The sequence below is a fragment of the Rana temporaria genome, chromosome 1, assembly GCF_905171775.1.
Source record: "Rana temporaria chromosome 1, aRanTem1.1, whole genome shotgun sequence".
In the NCBI taxonomy this organism is placed as follows: domain Eukaryota; kingdom Metazoa; phylum Chordata; class Amphibia; order Anura; family Ranidae; genus Rana; species Rana temporaria.
In genome coordinates this window covers 619,073,308-619,100,789 of record NC_053489.1, presented here as the reverse complement: position 1 = coordinate 619,100,789, position 27,482 = coordinate 619,073,308, and the positions used below count along the sequence as shown (strand labels likewise).

At 44.7% G+C, this 27,482-nt stretch overlaps 1 protein-coding gene across 1 annotated transcript in view; it reads right to left on the bottom strand.

The window, feature by feature from the left end:
• LOC120924372 (neuropeptide-like protein C4orf48 homolog) overlaps positions 1–21,119 on the bottom strand; it is a 34,383-nt gene extending 13,264 nt beyond the window's left edge. The window contains exons 1-2 of the mRNA XM_040335295.1: positions 20,973–21,119; positions 1,127–1,277 (exon numbers count right to left, since the gene is read on the bottom strand). Coding sequence (XP_040191229.1) covers positions 1,127–1,250 — 124 coding nt within the window. The 5' untranslated portion in view covers positions 1,251–1,277; positions 20,973–21,119. The remainder of the gene's footprint in view (positions 1–1,126; positions 1,278–20,972) is intronic.
• Positions 21,120–27,482: the final 6,363 nt, after the last annotated feature.

The following is a 27,482-nucleotide window of genomic DNA, read 5'->3' as shown; positions in this document are numbered from 1 at the left end:
GGCATCAAGTTACCATCCAAAATTTGCTGAGATTTTATTGAATCCATTTTTCCTTCTACTCGTGAAATGTTCCCTGTGCCACTGGCTGCAATACAGCCCAAAAGCATGATTGATCCACATCCATGCTTAACAGTTGGAGAGAGGTTCTTTTCATTAAATTCTGTGCCCTTTCTTCTCCAAACGTACCTTTGCTCATTCCGGCCAAAAAGTTCTATTTTAACCTCATCGGTCCACAGAACTTGTTTCCAAAATGCATCAGGCTTGTCTATATGTTCATTTGCAAAGTTCAAACGCTGATTTTTGTGGTGAGGACGTAGAAGAGGTTTTCTTCTGATGACTCTTCCATGAAGACCATATTTGTACAAGTATCTCTTTATAGTGGAATAGTGTACCACAACTCCAGTGTCTGCCAGATCTTTCTGGAGGGATCGTGCAGTCAAACGTGGGTTTTGTTTTGCTTTTCTCACAATCCTGCAAGCTGTTCTGTCTGATATTTTTCTTGGTCTTGCAGATCTTGCTTTAACTTCCACTGTTCCTGATGACTGCCATTTCCTAAATAGATTCCGAACAGAGGATATTTACATCTGAAAACGCTTTGCTATCTTCTTATAGCTTCTCCAGCTTTGTGAGCGTCAACTATTTTCAGTTTCAGTTTTCTAGACAACTGCTTAGAAGAACCCATGGTGCTGATTGTTGGGGCAAGGTCAGATGAGTCTGGGCATTTAAAACCTTTGAGATTGACATCACCTGGTCTTCCCAGATGATGATTGAGAACAATCGATGACACTGGCAGGTCTCAGCTTTGCAAAGGGGGCAGTGCATGCTATAAATTCTGCAGGGTGCCCAAACTTTTGCAGACGCCATTTTTTTGTTTTCTGTCATTTTGAAAGTGTAAATGATGGAAATAAAATCTAACTTTTTTGACATATTATAAGAATGTCTAATCTGTAATTTGATGCCTTTTGGAGATTTTTCCATCTTTCCTTGGCTTCGTTATACACATTAATACAAATTGGACTGGAAGCCATTTTTCTTTTTGAAGAGGCTTATTTAAATAGACCTCCCAAGGAGCACCGCCTGAAGTCTGCCTGCTTGTACTTAGTATTGCAGTAATAGTGTGACATACTTTCTGGCGGTATTGTGGTCCCATGCAGTTCCTCCGCTAAGACGAGCTTCATGAAGGGCAGCCCCACCGTTATCATCAGCAGGAACAAGGAGTAAATGCAGGATGTCGTGCTCCTGTAATGCATTGTATAAACGTTGTGTTTGTCGTCCCACTACAAAGAAAAACAACAATTTATCTTGTTAAACACTGCCAGCAAGAGAACAATGCACAGCTGTGCTCTTCTCTATGGACGTGATTAATAACAAAATGGCTTCCTGACCTCCATTCATAATGTTCATTACTGTAGTTTGTAAGGTCATTGGTCATGGCTAGCAGTTAGTCAGTTGTCTGTGATACCAGCTGCTAGATGAAGAAATTATTACATACAATTATTTGGCAGGATGACAGACAAATGGAGGTTGAGTTGTGATGCCCCCTCCAACAAACATTGAAGTTCATGTACACAATTTGTGGGATTTTTATATAGGCTAGAGATATGCAGAGCAAACAATCATAAGCCAATCTTCCACTGCTTATTGTTAATCAACATTATATGCTCAACATCAACAAATATATAAGGGGTCCATACAGTGAGCTTGGTGTTGAGTTATTCACTTTACGGTCAACACTGAGGACAAGGGCACACTCTTTACATCTAGAGGAAAAGAGATTTCACAGCGTACACAGATCGGTTTGTCTGATGAGAATGGTCTGATGGACCGTTTTCATCAGACCAAACCGATCGTGTGTGGGCCTCATCGGTTATTTATCCATCGGTTAAAAAAAATGGAACTTGTTTTAAAATTATCTGATGGATACCTAACCGATAGAAAAAAAACGATCGTCTGTAGGCACGTCCATCGGTTAAAAATCTACGCATGCTCAGACTAAATTAGGGGACGGGAGCGCTCGTTCTGGTAAAACTAGCATTCGTTATGGAGCTAGCACATTCATCATGCTGTAACAGACAGAAAAGTGCGAATCATCTTTTACTAACACGAAATCAGCTAAAACAGCCCCATGGGTGGCGCCATTGGATTTGAACTTCCCCTTTATAGTGCCGTCGTACGTGGTTTACGTGACCGCGTTCTGACACGATCGTTTTTTTAACCGATAGTGTGTAGGCACGACTGACCATCAGTCAGCTTCATCCGATAACCGATGGAAAAATCCATCAGACCGTTTTAATCGGATTGACCGATCGTGTGTACAGGGCATAAGAGCTGTGAAAATGTGGAACAGACTCCCTCCAGAGGTGGTTCTGGCCAGCTCAGTAGATTGCTTTGAGAAAGGCCTGGATACTTTCCTAAATGTACATAATATAACTGGGTACTAACATTTAAAGGTAAAGTTGATCCAGGGAAAATCTGATTGCCTCGTGGGGTCAGAAAGGATTTTTTTTCCCCTGCTGTAGCAAATTGGATCATGTTTGCTGGGTTTTTTTTTGCCTTCCTATGGATCAACTGTGCGTATATTTAGGTTTGATATTATTTTTTATTTATATTTATGGTTGAACTGGATGAACTGGTGTCTTTTTTCAACCTGACTAACAATGTAACTATCAAGAGGGGGTGGGACTTTACATGACCTCACCAGGCCATGGCTTCTTTAACCACTTCCTGCCGGCCTGACGACTTTCTACGGCCGCAGTGTGGATCCGAATTCCCAGGAGGCCGTCCATATACGCCCTCCGGCCTCCAGCCACTGGGGGGCGCCGCATCACTGAGATGCCGATGCGCGTGCCTGGCAGCGGCGATGTTCGCCTGGCACCCGCGATCGGCGGTTACACAGACAAGGACGTGGATCTGTGTGTCTAATCACACAGATCCAAGTCCTGTCAGGGAGAGAGGAGACCGATGCTGGATAGCTTGTACATAGGGACACAGATCGGTCACCTCCCCCAGTCAGTCCCCTCCCCCTACAGTTAGAACACTCACTAGGCTACACATTTAACCCCTTCTTTGCCTCCTAGTGTTAACCGCTTCCCTGCCAGTCACATTTATACAGTAATTAGTGCATATTTATAGCACTGATCGCTGTATAAATGTGAATGGTGCCAAAAATGTGTCAAAAGTGTTCGATGTGTCCGCCATAATGTCACAGTCCCAATAAAATTCGCAGATCGCCGCCATTACTAGTAAAAAAAATAATAATAAAAAAATAAAATAATTCTGTCCCCTATTTTGTAGGCGCTATTTTGCGCAAACCAGTTGCTTATTGCGATTTTTTTTTTTTTACCAAAAATATTTAGAATACGTATCGGCCTAAACTGAGAAATTGTTATTTATTTTTTAAAAAAATTGGGATATTTATTATAGCAACAAGTAAAAAATATTGATTTTTTTTTTCAAAATGTTTGCTCTTTTTTTGTTTATAGCGCAAAAAATAATGATAATAATAGTGATCAAATACCACCAAAAGAAAGCTCTATTTGTGGGGAAAAAAGGACATCAATTTTGTTTGGGAGCCACGTCGCACGACTGCGCAATTGTCAGTTTAAGCGACGCAGCGCTGGAAACTGAAATTTCGCCTGAGCGGGAAGGGGGGGGGGGGGGGGTATATGTGCCCAGTAAGCAAGTGGTTAAAGTCCCATAAACTCCACTTTATCAAACTATGTAACTATGATGTTTAATAAAGAAAATCACCAGCAGGGCCACACAATTAGATGGCAACAATTAATCACAAAGTGCAGCCATTAGTCACATATCTATATAAAATTCAAGATAAATGTAAATACATAAATCCTAAAGTGCTGTATAAGATCACGTTAAAAATAAAGTATATACAATATGTAAAAAAGTGCAGATAAAGTGCAAGAAAATCATCTGTGCAGGCCAGTTAAGTTCTTCGATGAACAGATCATCCCCAAACTGTTCCCACAAAGTTGTCTTGGTATTCTGATACCTTAAGGCCGCGTACACACGTCAAAACCGATGAAAACGGACTGAAGGACCGTTTCATCGGTTCACCTACACACCATCGGTTAAAAATTTGATCGTGTCAGAACGCGGTGACGTAAAACACACGACGTGCTAAAAAAACGAAGTTCAATGCTTCCAAGCATGCGTCGACTTGATTCTGAGCATGCGCTGCCTTTTGACCGATGCTTTTGCATACTAACGATCGGTTTTGACCCATCGGTTAGGCGTCCATCGGTCAATTTTAAAGCAGTTCTCTTTTTTTTGACCGAAGGATAACTGACCGATGGGGCCCACACACGATCGGCCAACTAAATATTGAACCCTATGGACAAAGATTGGGATGCCATTAAATTGGATGTAAACCCAAATATTTTTATTTTTTTTGGCTGGCACAATGTATAGTATAAGATTATTAGATCATATGTGCCCAATCTTTCCACAACGAGTTAATCCAGCTCTGAGCAATCCTCCTAACTTTTTTCAGTGAGATAAAACAGACAAACAGAGAAAACCTTGTCTGTTCTTCCCCCCTGCTGTGAGTGACAGGTGATTTACATATCTCATGCACAGCCTGAGAAGTCATGTGGTTACTTTTCTGTGTTTTGACTGGATGTTAGTGATCATAGCAGAAGTTCAGTGTAATGCCTCATACACACGACCGCTTTTCACGACGAGAAAACTGCCATTTTTTATATTGGTCGAGAAAACCGGTCGTGTGTATGCGCCCTAGCAGTTTTCTTGACGAAAAAACTGCCCACAAAAAAATTGAAACCAGCTCTCTTTTTTCTCATTGTGTTTCACGTCAGTCTTTTTCTCGTCGCGAAAAACGGTCAAGTGTATTCTTTTCCGAGGGAAAAAAAACGTGCATGCTTAGAATCAAGTATGCAGCCCAAAAGGTGGCGCCATTTGAAAGGAACCTCCTTCTTTATAGTCCCGTCGTACGTGTTGTACGTCACTGCACTTTGGTCGGACGTAAAAACGACGGGTTTTTGAACGTCAGGAAAAATGATAGTGTGTACGCGGCATAAGAAATACACAGGAGAAAATGCATGTTGATAAGGGGAGTGTAGAGGTGGTCGGGGAGTCTACTGACATCACGAGCTCCAGACAACAGACCCACCCACAGAATCTCCAGTTTTTCGGGTCTCATAACAGACATTTTGAGAGACATTTGACAGGTAAGGATACATGCAGGAGGCATCTATATCCTTATAGATCAGCACTATGGCAGTACTTTAAAAAGGATAAGAGTGGGTTTACATCCACTTTAAAGTTCATGTGCGTGTAAAGGCAGGTGTCCCAATACTTTTTGTAATATAGTGTATACTTTGTTTTTATTGTGATATTATACTGACCAGAGGGACAGGGCACTGGGGGCAAACCAGAGGGACAGGGCACTGGGGGCAAACCAGAGGGACAGGGCACTGGGGGCAAACCAGAGGGACAGGGCACTGGGGACAGACCAGAGGGACAGGGCACTGGGGGCAGACCAGAGGGACAGGGCACTGGGGGCAGACCAGAGGGACAGGGCACTAGAACTGGGTCTCTTGCCCATTCTCTTGCTGTCTCCTCTGCAACTCTGATCCATCCTCTCTCTCTCCCATTCATCTCATCATCAGGAGCCTGTGTGTGCGGCTCCACGCTTGCATGTCACCACTTCCCCCTTTTATTCAGGCTGGCAGAGAGGAGAGGAGCTGCAGCACAGCGGGAGGGAGTACAATCCAGCGCTGAGATCCACACAACTGCACAGCCATTGACACCATAGCACAGCGCACATTGACAGCGCACAGCACACATTGAGACCAGTCTGTTCACAGTGCTCAGGCTAAACTGTTGGACACTTGCATAGAGCACAAGGAGAAGAAAACTGCACAAACTAGAAGGCTGCCGCTCTCATGTCAGGGCAACTTTCAGTGAGCGCTGCACCAGAGTGGTAATTTTGGCAATCCTCCACCTCACTCATTACTTTCTGCTCTCCAGCTACATTGGTGGGGGGAGGGGGGAGGGGGGCAGGCTCAGAGAGGTCATACTGTTAGGTCCCATGGCTTAATGAGAATTGTAAGGAGAGCACCTGTGTATTGCTCTGCCTGTGCGCGGCTCACCAGACTACTTTTCCCGAGCATGCAACTTTCCTCTTCGGCCACCAATCTCATCGGGACTCTAAGTGTAGGCACAGATTGGAGGGAGATTGGTCATGCAGCCCTGTCATCACTCGCCCCCAGCTTAAATCCACTCGCCAAATGCTAGTAGGCGAGTGGAAATTTTGAGGGCTGTACTACACACTATATCAACCTTTCTGCTAGCCTCCTTTATAACAGCGCAGATCTTATATTGGATACAAATTTTTGATGCAATTGCTATAAACTGAATCTGAAATCTTGATGTGGACCTGAACTCTAAAAGTGTTTCTTGTAGGGAACATCAATTTTATATAGCACAAATGGAACAACGTGTCACACACCAAAATTTGCATAAAATCCACTTTTGTGTTGAATTACTCTTTGCAACTAGCAGTGCATTTCTTGTGCTTAGGTATTCCTGTACTTACAGCTTCATAACTGTATATTTGCAGTGTGCGATCATCTAAGGTACTGCTAGAATGATTATATATATATATTTTTTTAACCTCTTCAGTCCCGGAAAGTTTTACCCCCTTTTGCATTGCGGCACTGCGTCACTTTAACTGACAATTGCGTGAGCGTGCGACGCTGTACCCAAACAAAATTGATGTCCACAAATAGCGCTTTCTTTTGGTGGTATTTGATCACCTCTGCATTTTTATTTTTTGCGCTATAAACAAAAAAAGACTGACAATTTTGAAGAAAAAAATATATTTTTTACATTCTGCTATAACACAATCCCCCAAGAATATATAAAAAAACGAATTTATTCATCAATTCAGGCCAATATGTATTCTGCTGTATTTTGGCAAAAAAAAAAAAATCTCAATAAGCTTATATTGATTGATTTGTGCAAAAGTTATACCGTCTACAAAATAGGGGATAGATTTATGGACTTTTTTTTATTTTTATGTTTTTGCTGGTACTGGAGGCGATCTGCGATTTTTAGCAGGACTGCAACATTGTGGCGGACAAATCTGACCCCAAGTGACACTTTTTGTGGACCAGTAACATTATTACATTTATCAGTGCTAAAATAATGCATTGATCAATGTATAAACGACACTGGCAGGGAAGGGGTTAACACTAGGGGGCGATCAATAGGTTAACTGTGTTCCATGGGTTTGATCTAACTGTGTGGGGGCTGGGCTGCCTGGGACAACAAAGAGATAGCTGTTCCTGATCACTAGTAACAGCAGATCTCAGAGTTGTCCCCTGAAAGAACGGGGATCCACCTTATTTACACTGGTAGATCCCCGTTCTGCAATCGCGGGTGGCCGGGGAACATAGAATTTTAACATGCGCGGATATGGGTACGTCGGATTGCGCAGGAGAGCCGTATATATACTGTGGCTGGTCGGTAAGTGGTTAATACAGTGTGGTGGAACAGCATTCAGAACAGTGTTAATTTTGGTCGACTAAATTAATATGTAGCACCCTGAGGTTTAGGCAGGGTTGCTGCTGAATTTACCTGCCAGATATAGTTGCCTTGGCCAATTGTAAGGGATCAATTGATTTCACCCTAAGGGCCCTTTCACACTGGTGCGTTTTTGCCGCGTTTTCGCGGTAAAAATAGCGCTATTAAAACGCTCCCCATGCCCCTCTCCATTGAAATGAATTAAAAACGCGGTAAAAACGCAGTAAAATCGTTTTTACAGCGGTTTTTAATTCATTTCAATGGAGGGGGCATGGGAAGCGTTTTATGGGCGTTTTAATAGCGCTATTTTTACGGCAAAAAACGCGGGAAAGACGCACCAGAGTGAAAGGGCCCTAAGACTGTAATTTGTTGCACTTCTCTCTTCTGTCGCTGGTGACAATAGATAAGACAAGGGCAATGCAAGGACAGATTAGGAGTATATGGGGTCTCTCAGCCAATGAGCAGGGGTTTTCTTGGACTTCTTAGCCTGCTGGGGGAACCTGTATGTAGCGGGATATCACCTTTTTTATGTGATATAAAAAACTACCATCTGCTGATCAAGAAGGATCTCAGCTCCCTCCTGTGGCCGAATTGTGTTATAACCACCTGCTGCTTACTTTTGTCCTGATACTGCAGATAATGTTGGGAAATTAAGTGCAGGGAGAAAAGAGACTCCATTTGCCCTGGCTTGTTATAGACTACATTACCCAGAGAGCAACTGTACAATCCCAGAGCGCTTTGCTCCCCGCACGGCCATTTAAGGGAGAGGACTTGCTTGGCGCACTCTCTATGGACCGCCTCTTCAACTCAGGAGGACACCTGTGCGAGGTCTCTTCCCGGAAGTCTAGGCTGAAATTGCGGCCTATTTACGCCCCGGCGGAGTGCCATTGAGAAGGAGAGACAGAACCTCTGACGGAGTGATCGGACGGGACTCCAGTACCCCTGCGACTTGTCTGAGAACCGGAGGCTGTCATCTTGAAGGACTGCGATCGGAGATCGTGGACGGAGTGATTCTTTAGGACAGGGCCTGAACTGGTTAGATGAGACGGGCAGGGCCAGATTAAGAACATCATGGGCCTGGTGCTGAGGATTTTGGTGGGGCCTTTTAGGCTGCATTCACACCTCCGCGACAAGTAACGCCGCGTACGCGGCGTATTTTGCCGCGAATAGTGTAACTTTTTTTTTACAAATCCTTCCTATTGCTTTGTATGGCCGAACGCCAATGCCGCCTGAAAAAAAGGGTCCGGGACTTTTTTTCATGCCGCAGGTGTACGGCGTCTATGAGATGTGAACCATCTCATAGACAGCAATGGGAATTCTCCCCTCGAGCGGCCGGCGTCGGGCGTTTTGTCGCGGAGGTGTGAATGGGGTGTAATAAATAATAAATAAATGCGTGGGAATTACATGAACGCAGCCCAGCCAAGGCAAGTGACCAATGGCACAGAACCCAGAAGGAAGACCGGGTGAAGATGGAAGTGTCCAGGCCCCGCCTGATTCATCGCAGCACTGGAGGGCTCAGTCTGAAAATGTAAGTGTACACTAATGTGCTAATATGCTGTGCATACTTGTACATTGTGGCATTACCTACCACAGGGCCTCTAAAAAGTAGTAATGTCAGGAAAGTTTACTACCGCTTTAATATCACAGGATCCCAGGAGCCTCTCATGGGGCCCTCTACTGACCCAGTGGGCGGTGGCCCTTGGGCAGTGCCTAAGTGCACAGTTGCCAACATTTAAAAAATATTTTCAGGGCCACTTTTTGTGGTATATTTAGAGTAGCTGAGATCCCCGATGTTCCTCTATACATCATAGTAGTAATCACAAAATTAAATGAGTACTAATAATGGGGCAGAACAAATATGAGAACTGATACTTCCTTTAGTTGAACTAACAAAAGTGTGTCCATTCTAGAGCTGGTAACATTGAGGATATTCAGTATCATTTTAAAGAACTGTTTTTGTGGGTAAGCGACATAGGGGAGGAGTATGGACGGTATATAAGTGGGAAGTATGTGCAGGTGAGGGAGAGGAATGTGGAGGGTCTAACAGTGGGCACTATGTACAGGAGAGGAGTACAAAGGGTACGGAAAAAAGCACTATGTACAGGAGAGGAGTGTGAAGGGTATGACAATGGGCAGTATGTACAGGAAGAGTGAGGGGGTATGACAGAGGGTAGTACGTACCAGAGAGAAGTGTGGAGGGTATGATGGGGCAGTATGTACAGGAGAGGAGTGTGGAGGGTATGACAGTGGGCAGTATGTACAGGAGAGGAATGTAGACGGTATGATAGTGGGCTCTATGTATAGGAGAGGAGTGTGGAGGGTATGACAGTGAACACTATGTATAGGAGAGGAGTGTGGAGGGTATGACAGTGGGCACTATGTATAGGAGAGGAGTGTGGAGGGTATGACAGTGAGCAGTATGTACAGGAGAGGAGTGTGGAGGGTGCGACAGTGGGCACTAAGTACAGGAGAGAAGTGTATGACAGCAGGCACTATGTACAGGAGAGGAGTGTGAAGGGTATGACAGTGGGCGCTCTGTACAGGAGAGGAGTGTGAAGGGTATGACAGTGGGCGCTCTGTATAGGAGAGGAGTGTGGAGGGTATGAGAGTGGGCACTATGTACAGGAGAGGAGTGTGTAGGGTATGACAGTGAGCACTATGTATAGGAGAGAAGTGTGGAGAGTATGACAGTGGGCACTATGTAAAGGAGAGGAGTGTGGAGAGTATGACAGTGAGCACTATGTACAGGAGTGGAAGGATATTTAGGGACTGCGTAGTGGTTAAGCGGGTCATACATGGATTGAAATTACGCCAATTATGCAGAGACCAGCCATAGTCAATCTATGTATGGGCTATCTGGTTTTACACAAGTCAATCTATTAATCAACTTGAGTACAACCAGCCTGTTTTTTTTTTTCTTAAAACAATCAGTGCTGCCAGCTAAAGTTAGCAACACTGATCATTGTACTCACTGGCAGAACACAATAACACTGCAGAAGTGATTCCCCCATCCACAGGTCAGCAGGTGAGAGGGTGTGTGGGGACAGGCTGGGGAGAGATACTAGTCAGTGGCTGGGTAGGCACTGGTAGTATCAGAACCAGATACACACAGGTTACATACGCCACAATCGTTACAGCGAGAACAATGGGCCAAATTCTCAAAAACTGTGCGTAACTTAAATTTCAGCAGTTAAGTTACACTGACTTAAAATTTCTACCTAAGTACCTGATCGTCAAAGCACTTAGGTAGAAATTACACGCTGTGTAACTTAAGTGCCGCCGTCGTAAGGCGGTCCTCCTCTCCTGGGGGCGTTTAAAATTTAAATGAGGCGCGCTCCCGCGCCGGCCGTACTGCGCATGCGTGTGACGTCATTTTCCCGACGTGCAGCGCGCGAACGTAATTAACGCCGGTCGGCTTTGAGAATTTCGACGGGACACTAAAGTTGCGACGGCTGAAAAAAAAAGACGCGCCGGGAAAACAATTAATTATAAAAAAAAATGACAGCGTCGCTCAGCATGCATTCCTGAGAGGGTGAACTCCATGCCAATTTTCAAAGAAAAAACCGGCATGGGTTCCCCCCCCAGGAGCATACCAGGCCCTTAGGTCTGGTATGGGTTGTAAGGAGACCCCCCCACGCCGAAAAATTGACGTAGGGGGTCCCCCTACAATCCATACCAGACCCGTATCCAAAGCACGCTACCCCGGCCGGCCAGGAAGGGAGTGGGGACGAGCGAGCGTCCCCCCCCCTCCTGAGCCGTGCCAGGCCGCATGCCCTCAACATGGGGGGGTTGGGTGCTCTGGGGCAGGGGGGCGCACTGCGGGCCCCCCCACCCCAGAGCACCCTGTCCCCATGTTGATGAGGACAGGACCTCTTCCCGACAACCCTTGCCATTGGTTGTCGGGGTCTGCGGGCGGAGGCTTATCGGAATCTGGGAGTCCCCTTTAATAAGGGGGCCCCCAGATACCGGCCCCCCACCCTAAGTGAATGGATATGGGGTACATCGTACCCCTATCCATTCACCTGTAGGCAAAAAGTAAAAGTTAATAAACACACAACACAAGGCTTTTTAAAATATTTTATTATTCTGCTCCGGAGGCCCCCCCTGTCTTCGTTATTAGCTCAATTACCAGGGGGGGCTTCTTCTTCCGCTCTCCGAGGGTCTTCTCCGCTCTCCGGGGGTCTTCTCCGCTCTCCGGGGGGGCTTCTCCGGACTCCGGGGGGCTTCTTCCATCTTCTCCCCTCTTCCGCTCTTGACTCGGCGAACCCCGGTTCTTCTGCAGCTCTCCGGTGCCTTCTTCTTCAGCGCTGGCTGCCTGCTATGTTTGTGTGTTAGCTCGATTTCAAACAGGCAGCCGGCGCGGTCTTCTGTGACGCCAGGGTCTTCTGGTCTTCTGTTCTTCCGATGTTGCCTCGTCGCCTGTTGTCGCTGTAATGATGGAAGCGCGCCTTGCATCACATTTATATAGGCATCACCGTCCCATCATGCTCCGGTAGGTACCCACGTGGTGGGTGCACGTGGGTAGGCACCCACCACGTGGGTACCTGCCGGAGCATGATGGGACGGTGATGCCTATATAAATGTGATGCAAGGCGCGCTTCCATCATTACAGCGACAACAGGCGACGAGGCAACATCGGAAGAACAGAAGACCAGAAGACCCTGGCGTCACAGAAGACCGCGCCGGCTGCCTGTTTGAAATCGAGCTAACACACAAACATAGCAGGCAGCCAGCGCTGAAGAAGAAGGCACCGGAGAGCTGCAGAAGAACCGGGGTTCGCCGAGTCAAGAGCGGAAGAGGGGAGAAGATGGAAGAAGCCCCCCGGAGTCCGGAGAAGCCCCCCCGGAGAGCGGAGAAGACCCCCGGAGAGCGGAGAAGACCCCCGGAGAGCGGAAGAAGAAGCCCCCCCTGGTAATTGAGCTAATAACGAAGACAGGGGGGGCCTCCGGAGCAGAATAATAAAATATTTTAAAAAGCCTTGTGTTGTGTGTTTATTAACTTTTACTTTTTGCCTACAGGTGAATGGATAGGGGTACGATGTACCCCATATCCATTCACTTAGGGTGGGGGGCCGGTATCTGGGGGCCCCCTTATTAAAGGGGACTCCCAGATTCCGATAAGCCTCCGCCCGCAGACCCCGACAACCAATGGCAAGGGTTGTCGGGAAGAGGTCCTGTCCTCATCAACATGGGGACAGGGTGCTCTGGGGTGGGGGGGCCCGCAGTGCGCCCCCCTGCCCCAGAGCACCCAACCCCCCCATGTTGAGGGCATGCGGCCTGGCACGGCTCAGGAGGGGGGGGGGCGCTCGCTCGTCCCCACTCCCTTCCTGGCCGGCCGGGTAGCGTGCTTTGGATACGGGTCTGGTATGGATTGTAGGGGGACCCCCTACGTCAATTTTTCGGCGTGGGGGGGTCTCCTTACAACCCATACCAGACCTAAGGGCCTGGTATGCTCCTGGGGGGGAACCCATGCCGGTTTTGAATTTCAAAATTGCCGTGGAGTTCTCCCTCAGGAATGTATACCAAATGCCGTCGCTGGAATGGGCCTTTACAAGGTTTGGCTAACTTTCCACATTGTAAAACCAGCCCTAATTTTGCGCCGGCAAATTCGGAACTTAGGCAGAAATCAAAGTGCTGAAATGCTTTGAAAATCTACTTAAGTCCTCATTTGCATACGCAAAGCTGGATTTCAATGAGAAATGCCCCCAGTGGCGGATGCGGTACTGCATCCTAAAATCTGACCGTGTAAGTGTTTTACACATGTCAGATTTTCTGCCTAACTTTGGAAAAAGCCTTTTGAGAATCGTTTCCAAAGTTAGGCACAGAGATACGCAGGCTGAACAGCAGTTAAGTCTGCGTATCTCTTTTGAGAATTTGGCCCAATAATTCTAGTACTAGACCTCCTCTGTAACTCTAAACATGTAACCTAAAAAAATGTAAAGCATCGCTTAGGATACCAAAAAAAATTGTGCTAACTTAACTAACTAGTGTTTTTTTTAATGAATGAAACAGTTTTTTCCAAAAAAACATGTTTGAAAAATTGCTGCGCAAATACCGTGCTAGAGCTGCACAATTAATCGTTAAAAAAATCGTGATCTCGATTCAACCCCCCTGACAATCTTCAATGCAGAGTTTGCTGATTCTTTCATATAACAAGTGGAGAGACTTTCAGCTGTCAAAAGAAAATATCTGGGCAGTCTGCCAAGTTTTTAACAGGAAACATTGTAACTGACACTTCCTTCTTAGATCAAAGGGATACACTTCTGTGTGTAAAGAACAAATCTGGGCAGTCTGCGAAGTTTGTAAACAAAATGAAACATTGTAACTAACATTGTAACTAAATTAAACCACTTAAAGTCCAACACTTGTTTCTTAAGTTAGAAAGCAATATTATTTGCTAGAAAATTACTTGGAACTGCCAAACATTATATATATTTTAGCAGAGACCCTAGGGAATACAATGGCTATTGCTGCAATATGTTATGTCACACTGCATTTTCCCACTTCAATGAATAATAAAAACCATAAAAACAAAACAGTGAAGTTAGCCCATTTTTTTTTTTTTTTAATGTGAAAGATGATGTTACGCCGCAACAATCGTGAGAGAATCGTGATCTATCTTCTAAGCAAAAAAATTGCAATTCTCATTTTAGCCAGAATCGTGCAGCTCTGTACCCTGCAACATAAAAAGTGCAAAGACCACCATAGAGTAATTTTCTAGCAAAAAACAAATGATGATTTTTACATGTAGTAGAGAAGTGTCAGAATTGGCCTGGGTGGCAAGGGGTTAATTACCATGAGTAATATACAAATACCTATTATAAGCACTGTGATCCTATCAGTCTGCTGTAGTGTGTTAGCTTGTATTTATACTGGCCGCTCTGTATGTAGCTTCTGACAGGCTGTGCAAGCAGGCCTGTATCTCCGGAACCATAAATGATAGCCGTCCCATATTTTAACCAGTTGTGGGGTAGCTCTTCCCATGCCTACCCCCAAATGTAGGGTTTCTGTGACCTCTGGTCATCGATCTACAACCCCCCAAATTCGATCTTAGAAAAAAAAATTATTAAAAAAAACATTTTTTTTTTTTTTTTGGGGCAAATGGGCCTATCTTGAGAAATGGGCCTGGAGCTTCAGCTCCATCAGCCCCATTGTTAATCCGGCCCTGGAGACGGGGACCTGCCCAAGCATACTGACTGCCTTGCAGGAGGGTGGATTGTTGATATTCATCACTGTGATTTGACTGTTCAGGAAATTTCCACCAGTTACTATTTTTCTCCTTTGATTACAAATTGTGTTTTTTTCCTTTGCACGCCAACGCATGCCAACGCATACGTGCACGAACTGTTAAGATCATTTATATCGAGGTTTGGCCTGGCCCACCAAGCCACGTTAGTTAGCTATATTACTCAAAGACTACCTATTTAGTTGTTGCATACTGTTGATATTAATTTTCATACTCGTTGATCGAGTAATTGGTTCTATTACACTGTGAGTATTGTTAGTAGTGAGAGCTGGGCGAGGCTTGGCAAGGAGGTACTTCAGTGTGGATACCTTATTGGGGGGAATCCCCTTGCTGCGTGCTTACACAGGTCTGCATAGCCATTATAAATTAAAGTGTATTTATTTGTTATTTCTGTTTCTGACTCTTGCAGGGCTCTGCAAGCTGTCTTTTATCGTTTTACCTATGTTTCTTTTGCTTTATCCTTTCAAGTAAAGAGTTACATTGGATAAGCTGAAAGTTGTGTATAGTCTCTATGTCATCCTGTAGGATCCATACAACTCAAGGTAACCTTTAATTTATATAATTCACTGTGGTGTGCCAGGATATTGTGCCCCCCAGCAAGCTATTGGGGTCCACAATTCCCACTATAAAAATTGTGCCAAGAGAGGGTTTTGAGCCAATTTCAGGGGTTGACAACCAGAGCGTAGACCCAAAACAAACCAGCAGCTCCTTCGGGGGTAGTGCTACACGTGGTGAGTGGTCCCGGGTTCAAACCCCAGACGAGCCCCCACGTGTAGCACTACCCCTGAAGGAGCTTGGAGGCAAATTAACACTGCAACTACCTAAGGGTACCCTGGCCCTAAACCCTCTCTCCCACAGCCTGTTCAAGAGAAAATAAATCTCTTTGCATTCAAGAAGTGTCTGGCTCCCATGAATCTATCTGGAACTACACCCACCGTGCCTTGTAACACACGCTATATAGAAGGATGTCAGCTGTCCCTGGCTCTGGAGGTTCTCATCAAACTAAAGGAGGCCTGGGACCTTGCTACATTTGGCAACCTACGTGGGGCAAGGGTGTTATCCTCTCAGCAGTCGCCCCTAGGCAAACGGCTACAGTTCCATCTGGATTTCATCTGGCTCCGTGAGAAACTGGAAGTAATATCTCAACCATCGTGTATTCTAACAAACGTGGGGAAGAACCAACAAGTCTTATTGCTCATGGGAGAGGATCAGCCTGGTCTTTTGACACTTCCCGCGATCAGAGCTAAATATAGCCACTGATTACTGTATAAGTGTCACTAACAGGGAAGGGATTAACACTAGGGGGAAATCAAGGGGGTAAGAATTACCTAGGGAGGTGTTTCTAACTGTGGGGGCAGTGGTCTGACTGGGAGTAGAGAGAGATCGCTGTTCCTGATCACTAGGAACAGCAGATCTCTCTCTAATTCCTGACAGAACGGGGATCTGTCTGTTTACATTAACAGATCCCTATTCTGGCTCTCTGAGGAGCGATCATGGATCACTGGCCACGAGCATCGGTTCCAGTGTTGCGCCGCGGGCACGCGCGCGCCCCCAATAGGTCTTAAAGCAGCCAACGTACACCTATGGCGATTCGACCAGCTGTGTCAACCTGCCGCAGTATAATGATGGCGGCTGGTCAGCAAGTAGTTAAACTGCATTGTTTTGAGACTCTAATGCAGCGTACACACCATCACTTTATGTGATGAAAAAAAAACGACATTTTCTGTGAAGTAAAAAACAACGTTTTTGAAACTTCAATTTTCAAAAACGACGTTGCCTACACACCATCGTTTTTTTAACACTGCTATAGCAAACCGAGGTTACGTTCACCACTTTTTTCCATTGTAGCTCGCTTCATAACTAGCTTCTGGGCATGCGCGGGTTTAAAAACTGCGTTTTAAACGTCGTTTTTTGCTACACGCGGTCAATTTCTGTGAAACAAAAAACGATGTTTTGAAAAACGACACATAAAATTGAAGCATGCTTCAATTTTTCTTTGTCGTTTTCACAAGACATAAAACAACGTTTTCCCCCACAAAGCGTTAAATTTAAATTGACGTTTTTAAAAATGTTGTTTTTTTTCATCACATAAAGTGATGGTGTGTATGCGGCATAAGGGGGCTGGTAACAGGCAATGGCCTGTCAAGTTGACAGGCAGCACCGCCTTTCAGACTCAGCCATTCAAGTCAATGTGTCTGTGGTACAACTGAATTCCAAATGCTTGGCATTTGGCAAAAAAAAAACAGGCACACAAGTGGGGGCAGCCAAGTGCTTATCTGCACTCTAAAAAGCGATTCACTGCAAATCACTTTTCAGAGCACAGGCTAGTATGAACCTAGCCAAACTGTTGGTGTACTTTTATGTTGTTGCTTATGTCAGTGTGGCATTGTTTTTTTAGGGTTCTCATCTCAGGTGCTCAGGCATGCAAAAATTATGACTGCAAATCAGGCTTTTCACCTGCTAGTAGCTAACCAATACATAGGGTCACAATAGTTCTAATGGGCAATAAATGTCATGGCAATATGGAAAATCAAATGGGTTGTCAACTATAGATAGAATATTCCTAATGTATAGTCAATCAGAAAAGAAGTCAATCATTTATCATGGTGTGTATGGCCACCATAATTTTGTACTATTATTATTAATAATATTAATATATAGGATTTACTGTATATAGTGCCAACAGTTTGCTTAGCGCTTTATAACATGAGGGCAGACAGTACGATTACAATACAATTCAATACAGGAGGAATCAGAGGGCCCTGCTCGTTAAAGCTTACAATAAATCAATCGGTAGGAAATTTACTGCTATTCAATTGTTTGCAGATTCATTATTGATTGAATCGCACATTGATCAGATAAAAAAAAATTAAGCATGTATGGGCACCATTAGTTCTGAGAGCAAGGTACTTTATTTTCCCAGCTAGTGATCATGTAAAATTTATGGTGATAAAAGGTCTGGATCTTGTATGAAAGGGGGACATGAAAGGCTGTAATTACACTTCTTCTGAAAGTACAAGTTGCCTGGCTATCGACCTAGTGTATGTTTTAGGTGCTTTAAATCACTGACCTAATCAAGATTGTGTCTAATCCGGAGTTCTAACTTTTACTTTATTTGTTGTATTTTTGTTATCAGTCACTTATTCAAAAAATGCTTAAACCAGAAATCTCTAAGCAAAAAGCATTTTCAGAATGTGATCAGCAATCACAGCCCATTATAACAGAGCATTGAGGCTACCACTGTTTGCCCCTTCTGAAAAAGCTTGTTGCCTGGCTGTCATGCTGACCTTGCCTTAATACTTTGAGTCACTGAGATTGCAGGTCAGGGGTTCTGTAATTTCTGCATTAACTTTCTTTTTTTAGGGTTTCTTTCTTTTATTTATGTCTGTCGTTTTTCAACAGAATAAGGCTAGGTTCATACTGGTGCAGTGCGATTTTGATCCAATTTTGAATACAATTCCCAATTGCAGCTGCAGTGATTTTTATTCACAATTTGGATACAGCTGCGATTTCTGTGCTGTGGAAGAAAACCTGCTGGAATCTTATGACAATAGGAAAGATCAAGAGGAAACTCTGTAGCTCCCTTTTCACCTCCTCATTTGCTCACCTCCAGGACTTCTCCCCCCAAGCCTCTCTCACCCCATGGAACTCCTTTCCCCAATCTGTTCGACTATCTCCTACTCTATTAGCTTTTAGATGATCCCTGGAAACCATTCTCTTCGGAAAAGCTTATCCTACCCACACCTAACAACTGTACTTTTATTGTCTCCATCAGCTCATTCCCCACAGTTATTACTTTGTGTATCACTTGACCTTCTCTTCTAGAGTGTAAGCTCTAATGAGCAGGGCTCTCTGGTTCCTCCTGTATTGAATTGTATTGTAACTGTACTGTCTGCCCTCATGTTGTTAAGCGATGTGCAAACTGTTGGCGGTATATAAATCCTGAATAATAATAATAAGTCTATGGACCACAGAATTGCACTGAATCAAACCAAAGAAGCATAGAACCCTTTCCCAAAGTCAGATTGCAGCTGCGCTACATTGATGTGAACAGGCTCCATAGGAACCAATGTTATTTCCCTTGTCATGAAATCAAGTGCGATCCGATTCACATCTGAAATCGCATAAGTGTGAACAAGGGGTTAGCTGTCCTGAAGATGTAGAAGTTGGAGGGTTGAGACAAACCATTTACTGATAGGGGTGCTTATGATGGTCAGTTATATCTATGTAAAACGTTAAAGTGATACTATAGGTTCGATAAAAAAAAAAAACATGTCATACTTACCTCCACTGTGCAGCTTGTTTTGCACAGAGTGGCCAGAACGTCCTCTTCTGGGGGCCCACGGCGTCTCTCCTGGCTCCTCCCCGCATCAGATAACCCCCTATGGGAAGCACTCCCCCAAGGGGATTACCTTGCGGGGCACTCCAATGTCCAGCATTCGGCGTCCATAGCAGCCGAATGCAGGACTCGGCGCCACCACCAGGACGCCCGCCTCATTGGATTTGATTGACAGCAATGGGAGCCAATGGCTGCACTGCTATCAATCTATCCAATGAAGAGCCGAGAACCCATGGAGAGAGGGACAGTGGGATCGAGCCCACAGAAATTCGGGGTTCGGGTAAGTAAAAACGGGGGGGGGGGCCTGACACTGCAAGGTGTTTTTTCACCTTAATGCATAGAAGAATGCATTAAGGTGAAAAAACACGAAGGTTTACAACCCCTTTAAGCCTCCCAAAAGGAACAAAAAAAAAGGTTGCTGTAACTGCTTAAAAAAATATTAGCTGGAGTTTCAATTCAATTTGTTGGTGTATCTAAATCTGATAGTACATCTAACACTCTACTCCTCTAGGCTGACAATGCTGCTGTCCAAAAGTGTCTCTAGTGTCTCTCTGACCCCTTTCACACTTACAGTACCCGTCATTCGCACTAAAGCGTCGCTCGTTTTAGCAATGCTTTAGCGCGGATTTAGCTGTACTTTTCGCCTGCTAGCGGGGCGATCTTAAACCCAAAAAAGGGTTAAAAACTCCAGTTTTGCAATGCTTTTAAGGCGCTTTGGAAGCGCTGTCCATTCATTGCAATGGGCAGGGCATTTTGGGAGCACTAAATACAGTACCGCCCCAGTGTGAAAAGTCACACTTGAATGAATGGGAGGCGTTTTCAGCACTTAGCAGAGGCGATTTCCAGCGCTAAAGCACCTGAAAACCGCCCCAGTGTGAAGGGGGTCTGAAAAATAAAGAATGCAGCCACCACATCTAATGATTGGTTAAATGCAATATAATACATTTTTGGTTTTGGGTTTAATGCCACTTTAAGTACCCATGATAGCATGATCTCTACTGCCCGAAGTGCATTAATAAGTAAGAAGAGAGGGCATTGCATGGACAGGTCAAGCTTGTGAATGAGGAATGAGATATAATGATACATAGTTAGAATATAACACATCAAATCTATACACCGTGAGAAAAAAATAAATAGCGTTGATCCAATCTCCTCGTTACTTTTTAACAATGTGGAATGTCACGAACGAAGCGCAGTAAATCCCAGCGTATAAAGTGCACGCCGTACCGCTTCCAATGCAGCAGAACAGCCAACCGTCTATCTGCAGTGTCATAGCCAGTCAATCAATGCCGATCACTCATTAACCACTTCATTTCTGGCAGGGCCTGCAGAACCCCTCCCCCAGCCCCCCTCCCCATCACCACCCCTTTCAAATCCCATACAAGCAACACATGCATAATAAATAGGCTCATGCCCTAATAGAGCGCTAATTTGTATTATAAGAGCCCATAAATCTGGAGGGGATTATTTAACAGCAAAGAGCGATTGTACTTAGCTGCAAGGAGTGCTAATCCAACGCAGGTGATGGAAATCCTTTTTTTTTTTTCTAGACCCTGCAGATGGATAGAAGCAGATTTGTGATTGGTTGCTGCCCCAAATACTCGCTCCTTGCTCTTGCATTATTAAATATGCCCATGTATGTGGCTTATTGCTTCCATAGAAGATCTGCTTTTGTTTTTGAGGCTGAAAACAGACTTGCCTGCAGATGCATTAAGCCAATAGAATCTACCCTCCAGGAGCATGCAATCATTTCCCAGCAAAGGCTGATGACCTGTGCCATAGAGGACAGCTTGCCGGTCAGAGGATGTGGCAGCATGCACAATACCTGTGTCTCTCTTTTTCTTTTGTCTTCTGGGTATCAGAAATGGCTGCTCCAATCTCAGCTAGCAGACCAGCATTGGTGAGCCAGGGCTGTCTCTCTCTCCCTGTGCTGTGTGAGTGTGTGTGTGAGTGTGTGCAGTGAATTAGGTGATGCTTGTTGCCATGGTGATCAGTCATAGCAACCGAGCAGTCTCTGCAATGGTGCCCAAAAGACATCTGACATGTTGAAGGGTGAGGGGGGGTTCTGGTGGGAGTTACACATTAGCAGTCCTAAAATATGTTTCTTCTACAGGCAGGGAGCTCCATGGTTAATATTGGATCGCCATGTGATTTGAATATAAACCTGCCAACATACCTGCTCTATAGAATAGAAGTCGTTCATGAGAATATGAGATTTGCAGCTTAACCGGTAAAGCCCCGGACCTTTAGGCAGCTAAATGCCCAGGCCAGGTTTTGCGATTCGGCACTGCGTCGCTTTAACAGATAATTGTGCGGTCGTGCGACGTGGCTCCCAAGCAAAATTGACATCCTTTTTTCCCCACAAATAGAGCTTTCTTTTGGTGGTATTTGATCACCTCTGCGGTTTTTATTTTTTGCGCTATAAACAAAAATAGAGCGACAATTTTGAAAAAAATGCAATATTTTTTACTTTTTGCTATAATAAATATCCCCCAAAAACATATATACATTTTTTTCCTCAGTTTAGGGCGATACGTATTCTTCTACCTATTTTTGGTAAAAAAAAATCGCAATAAGCGTTCATCGATTAGTTTGCGCAAAATTCATAGCGTTTACAAAATAGGGGATAGTTTTTATCAATTATTATTTTTTTACTACTAATGGCGGCGATCAGCGATTTTTATCGTGACTGCGACATTATGGTGGACACTTCGGACAATTTTGACACATTTTTGGGACCATTGTCATTTTCACAGCAAAAAATGCATTTAAATTGCAGTTTGCAGTTTGGGAGTTAACCACAAGGGGCGCTGAAGGAGTTAGGGTTCACCTAGTGTGTGTTTACAACTGTAGGAGGGTGTGGCTGTAGGTCTGACATCATCGATCGAGTCTCCCTATATAAGGGATCACTCGATCGATGCAGCCGCCACAGTGAAGCACGGGGAAGCCGTGTTTACATACGACTCTCCCCGTTCTTCAGCTCCGGGGAGCGGTCGCGAGGGGGCGGCTAGAAACTAATAGCCGCGCCCTCGTCACGGATCGCTCCCCGCGGGTTTCCGACCGCCGCATGTACCAGGGGGGGTCCCGATCGGACCCCCTGACCCGCGGAAAGGCAGGGACGTACATGTATGCCTGTACGTGCCATTCTGTGGACGTACATATACATGCGGCGGGCGTTAACCGGTTAAAGGAGACATCTAGGTAAAAACACAGAATTCAAGATAAACTCTAATTAACCGCTTGCCGACCACCACACAAACGTATACGTCGGCAGAATGGCACGGCTGCGCAAATGGACGTATATATATATATATATATATATATATATATATATACGTCCCCTTTAAATTCCTGCCGTGTAGTCGCAACCCTGCCACAAGCTCCGCGACCATGCACGCGGGTCACGCGGACTCGATGTCCGCCGGTGTCCCGCGATCGTGTTACAGGGCTGAAGAACATCGCCCCGTTCTGCCTAGTGACACTGTCACTGATCGTGTTCCCTGTCATCGGGAACAACAATCAGTGACGTGTCACGGCAAGCCACGCCCCCTAACAGTTAGAAGCACTCCCTAGGTCATACTTAACCCCTTGAGCGCCCCCTACAGGTTAACCCCTTCACTGCCATTGTCATTTTTACAGTAATCAGTGCATTTTTATAGCACTGATCACTGTAAAAATGACAATGGTCCCAAAATGGTGTCAAAAGTGTCCAATGGGTTCCGCCATAATGTCGCAGTCGCGATAAAAATCGCTGATCGCCCCCATTACTAGTAAAAAAAATATTAATAAAAATGCCATAAAACAATCCCCTTTTTTTAGACGCAAAAAAACTTTGCGCAAACCAATCACTGAACGCTTATTGCGATTTTTTTTTACCAAAAATATGTAGAAGAATACGTATCGGCCTAAACTGAGGGAAAAAAAATTTTTTTATCGATTTTTTGGGGATATTTATTATAGCAAAAAGTAAAAAAATATTGAATTTTTTTCAAAATTGTCGCTCCATTTTTGTTTATAGCGCAAAAAAATAAAAACCGCAGAGATGATCAAATACCACCAAAAAAAAACTCTATTTGTAGGAAAAAAAGGACGTCAATTTTGTTTGGGAGTCAAGTCGCACAACTGTGCCATTGTCAGTTAAAGCAACGCAGTGCCAAATCGCAAAAAGTGGCCCGGTCTTTGACCAGCCAAATGGTCCGGGGCTGAAGTGGTTAAATGTAACAGAATTCAAAATTTCAATTCCAATTAAATGCAATGCGGGGCGCTCTTTACCTGAATGTGGATGCACTTTATTGCTTTATAAGATCTGGTTCACACCGATACGTTTTTTAGTGCATTTTTAGTTTTGCAGAAACACACTACAGTCCATGTTACATGGTTTCCTCTGGGTCTCGTTCACATCTGTGCAGTTTATGGAAAGGGCCAGGGACCAGCAGGTTGTGTTTTTGGTTCCATAGACTTCAATGGATCAAAAACTTGTATTTAAAAACAAAATGCACCTGGAATATGCATCAGCTGCAACCTGCATAGGTGTGAACCAGGACTAAGGCCTCATATACACGACGAGAATCTCGTCAGGAAAAACCCGTAGTTTTCCCTGACGAGATTCTTGGCAAGAAACTCTTGCCGCCCGAGTATACTGACTTTAATTTCAAAAGAACCGCGGTTCTCTTGAAAAGAAAGAACGCGGTGACGTCATCGCGTACGACGAGCGTGCGCTCGTCACATTCGATGCCGTCGCCGCCATCTTCAACATACTTATGCCGTGGAAGCTACCGCACATGCGTCAAAGTCATTTCGAGCATGAGCGGGTTTCCACGGCGACAGGTAAGTATACACACTCTCGGGTTTCTCGTCTGGAAACAGGCAAACGAGAATCTCGACAAGAAAAAAGAGAGCAGGTTCTGGCCAGATTTCCAGACGAGAAACCTGAATGCCTCGTACACACGAACGGGAATCTCGGCAAGAAGCAGTTTTCTTGCTGTTTTTTGCTGAGAAACCCGGTCGTGTGTACGAGGCCTAAAAGCTGGGATCAAGTAATACTCCACTGCATGGTCCTATGGCAGAAAAAAAAACCTTTGGCCTCGCTCACATGGGGCGTCAGTGTTGCCAACTATCAGTATTTTTACTAGCAGACATTAAAATAAACGGGCACTTTTCTCCTGCCAGTAAATGCCAGGGACAGGAAAAGATTGCCAGTAAAAAATATATGACTATGGCGTTCGGATCGGAATTGCGCATTCAGAGCTGGCTTAGACCATCTGAGTGCATGCTACACAGTGTGTTGGGGTGGGTCTGGCAGGGGCGGTGTCTGAGCATGTCGTGTGATGCCATGGTGCAAGGGAGCTGAGCGGAGGGGCTGGAGCCACTATGCAGGTCTGTGGGATGGGAGCAAGGCAATCCGGGAGCGGGACTGTCAGTGCTGTTTGGACTTGAGTGGACTGAAGGGATCCCCTGGCATGGAGAGAGACTGTCACTGTGACTCAGGAGGGGACATGTCGTGTCGGTGAGGTGTCATCATCATCTGTGCTGCTACACACTGCTGTCAGTGTCACTGTGCAGGGGTGTCTTAATGCATGGGCACCCCTGGGCATTGCCCACCCTTGGGCATTTTACCTCTAAGTGTGAGGAGGAAGGGCAAGCAGTACAAATGGAAGTGAAATCTTCTAAGCAGCTTATAAACTTTGTGATCTTTCTTCACATAGCTTGAAGTGCTTTATTCCTCCCTTGAGGAGCAAAATGGCAAAATGGCAGCAAGCTGTAAAAGAGACCCAGTTTGGGAATATTTACTAACCTGACAGCTTATTATTCTAAATGGGAAACCTTCATTTTGTTTGCAAATATTAAAGATTCTAACTACCAACAAGAATAAGTCCTTACATTTAAAGAGAACCTGTCATTTCAGATCCATTATGGCAAATTATGATTTAAATCAAGACTTTTTACTAGTGATTTAAATTATGATTTAAATCCAGATTTAAATCGACTTGATTTGAATCAAATCCAGCCAGACTAAATGTGTGTCATTATGGGATAGTTCTTCCATCTGATGCAGCTGGTCAATCTATATACAGCATAGTTGTCAGGGTGGACAGGTACTTGCTGCTTTGGTTATACTTTTCTATAAATCCCAGGATATGGAAAAGATAACGTGTGGCCCATTGGTGTGCGCAGCCTATTGCATTAGACTCGATTCACACTTATGCATGTTGCTTTTGAGCGTTTTTGCAGTGCTTTTTGCGGTGCTTGCTGCGTTTTTTGACTTGCGTTTTTGCGCGTTTTACCGCGATTTTGCGTTTTGCATTTTAATATTTTTTTTACATCAATTTTCATTTTTTTACATTTTATTTAACAACCAGCTATAAACAGGTAAAAAAAAAAACGCAAAATGCAAAACGCGGTAAAAACGCGGTACATTGGATGCGGGTACATTGAATTCTATTACATGCAAAACGCTGCTTTTTGCAGGATAAAAGGCCCCGATCCTTTCCAAAAACGCAGAGGTACAAAAAAGCATTGTAAGAGGGGGAACCAATGCGCAAATCAACCTAATCAAGGGTATTCTAAACTAAAGTTAATAAATAGCAGCCACGACGGAAAGTGTTCTCACACTCAAGACAGATAAGAATAATGGTAGGTGTAATGGCGCTAAAAACACTAAAAAAAACTAAAATACAATAAATAATCCTCATCACTAGACCCATAAAATAATTAAGAAAGTTTCGTGGTGAATCCTCCAATGGATGTGAATAAAATGTGTTCCACTCTGGGTCAATCCTGGAATACCATCCAACATCAACAAAAAATGTGGAGGGTATTAATAGTGGTAGATAATAATACGTACCTAATGATCAGTGAACAACTGTGCCAAACCACTGCACAATGTTGCATCAATACACTCAAAAATTACTAATTGGTAGCATAGTGAACATAGATGATAGTGAAAAAACAAATCCAGTATAATTAAAATCACCAAAGGCAGTGATCCATTAAAGTGCAGCGTGCAATGATTAAAGTGCAAAAAATACAAAGTGATCCGAAGTAATTTAAATGACATGCACCAATGAGCATTAAAATGAAGTCTATATGTGAAAAAATGTCCAGTGAAAAAAACAATATTAAGATGGTAACAATGTCTCAAATAATCCACCAATTGAGGTTGAAGTAAAACAAGGTGATATTGGCAAAGTGTCCCAGTGCATATAATCATGAAAAATAAACAATCATGAATAAATGTTCAGTGAAAAAACTTGTGCTCCAAAACACAGATCCTTATATCCAAAGCGTTCAGTGATCAATGCTGGACAGGGCCGGTACAAGGCAGGGGCCGAAGGAGCGGGTGCCCTGGGCGCTACCATTTGCAGACAGGAGGGGGGCGCAGGTGAAGTGCCAGCAGTGTACAGCTTCACTGTACCACATTAGCCAGCGCCACTTGCTGTGCTTGCTGTGCTGAGTGCGCTCCTGCACCCGCCTACTACACCGTCCACACCAGCCATGTCAGCGCTGCTCCTTCTCTCCCCCTATGAATTTTGTGCCGACTGCGCTCCTGGCTCGGGCTCCTTTTCCTCCTCTGCGTTTCCTCGCCCCCCCCCCCCCCATGGAGGATTCATTTGGTTGATACCTCCTGCGTGCGCCGTGTGACGTCACGCGGCTCACGCCGGAGGCGCGGTGTTAGATGAGAGAGGGAGGACTCGCGCAGCCTACAGGGAGCTGTGTCGGCGCGTGAAGAACAAGCCACGAGGAGCCTGCCTTCACTAACTGCTACTCACACAGAGACTGTAAAAAGTAAGAAAATAATTTAATACAAATAACAAACTCATTTTTTTATTAAAAAAATTATGGTCATCTCAGTCCAATCCCCCCCCCCCCGGGGGGGGGGGGATTGGACTGAGATGACCATAATTTTTTTAATAAAAAAAGCAGTTTAAAGAAATGATTTTGTGTTATTTTAAGCTTGCCTTTTCTGTAAAAAAAAAAACATTAATTGCAGCCTCACTGTGCCATCACATGCAGCCACTCTGTGCCCACCAACCGTAGCCACTGTGCCATCAATTGTCGCCACTATGCCCATCATGCAGCCACTGTGCCACCTAACGCAGCCACTGTGCCAACACACTCAGCCACTGTGCCATCAATTGTCGCCACTCTGCCATCACATGCAGCCACTGTGCCCCTCCTACGCAGCCACTGTACAATCACATGCAGACACTGTGCCATCACACACAGCCACTGTGCCAACACATGCAGCCACTGTGCCACTCGTCAATTGTCGCCACTGTGCCCATCAAACACAGCCACTGTGCCATCACATGCAGCCCCTGTGCCATCACATGCA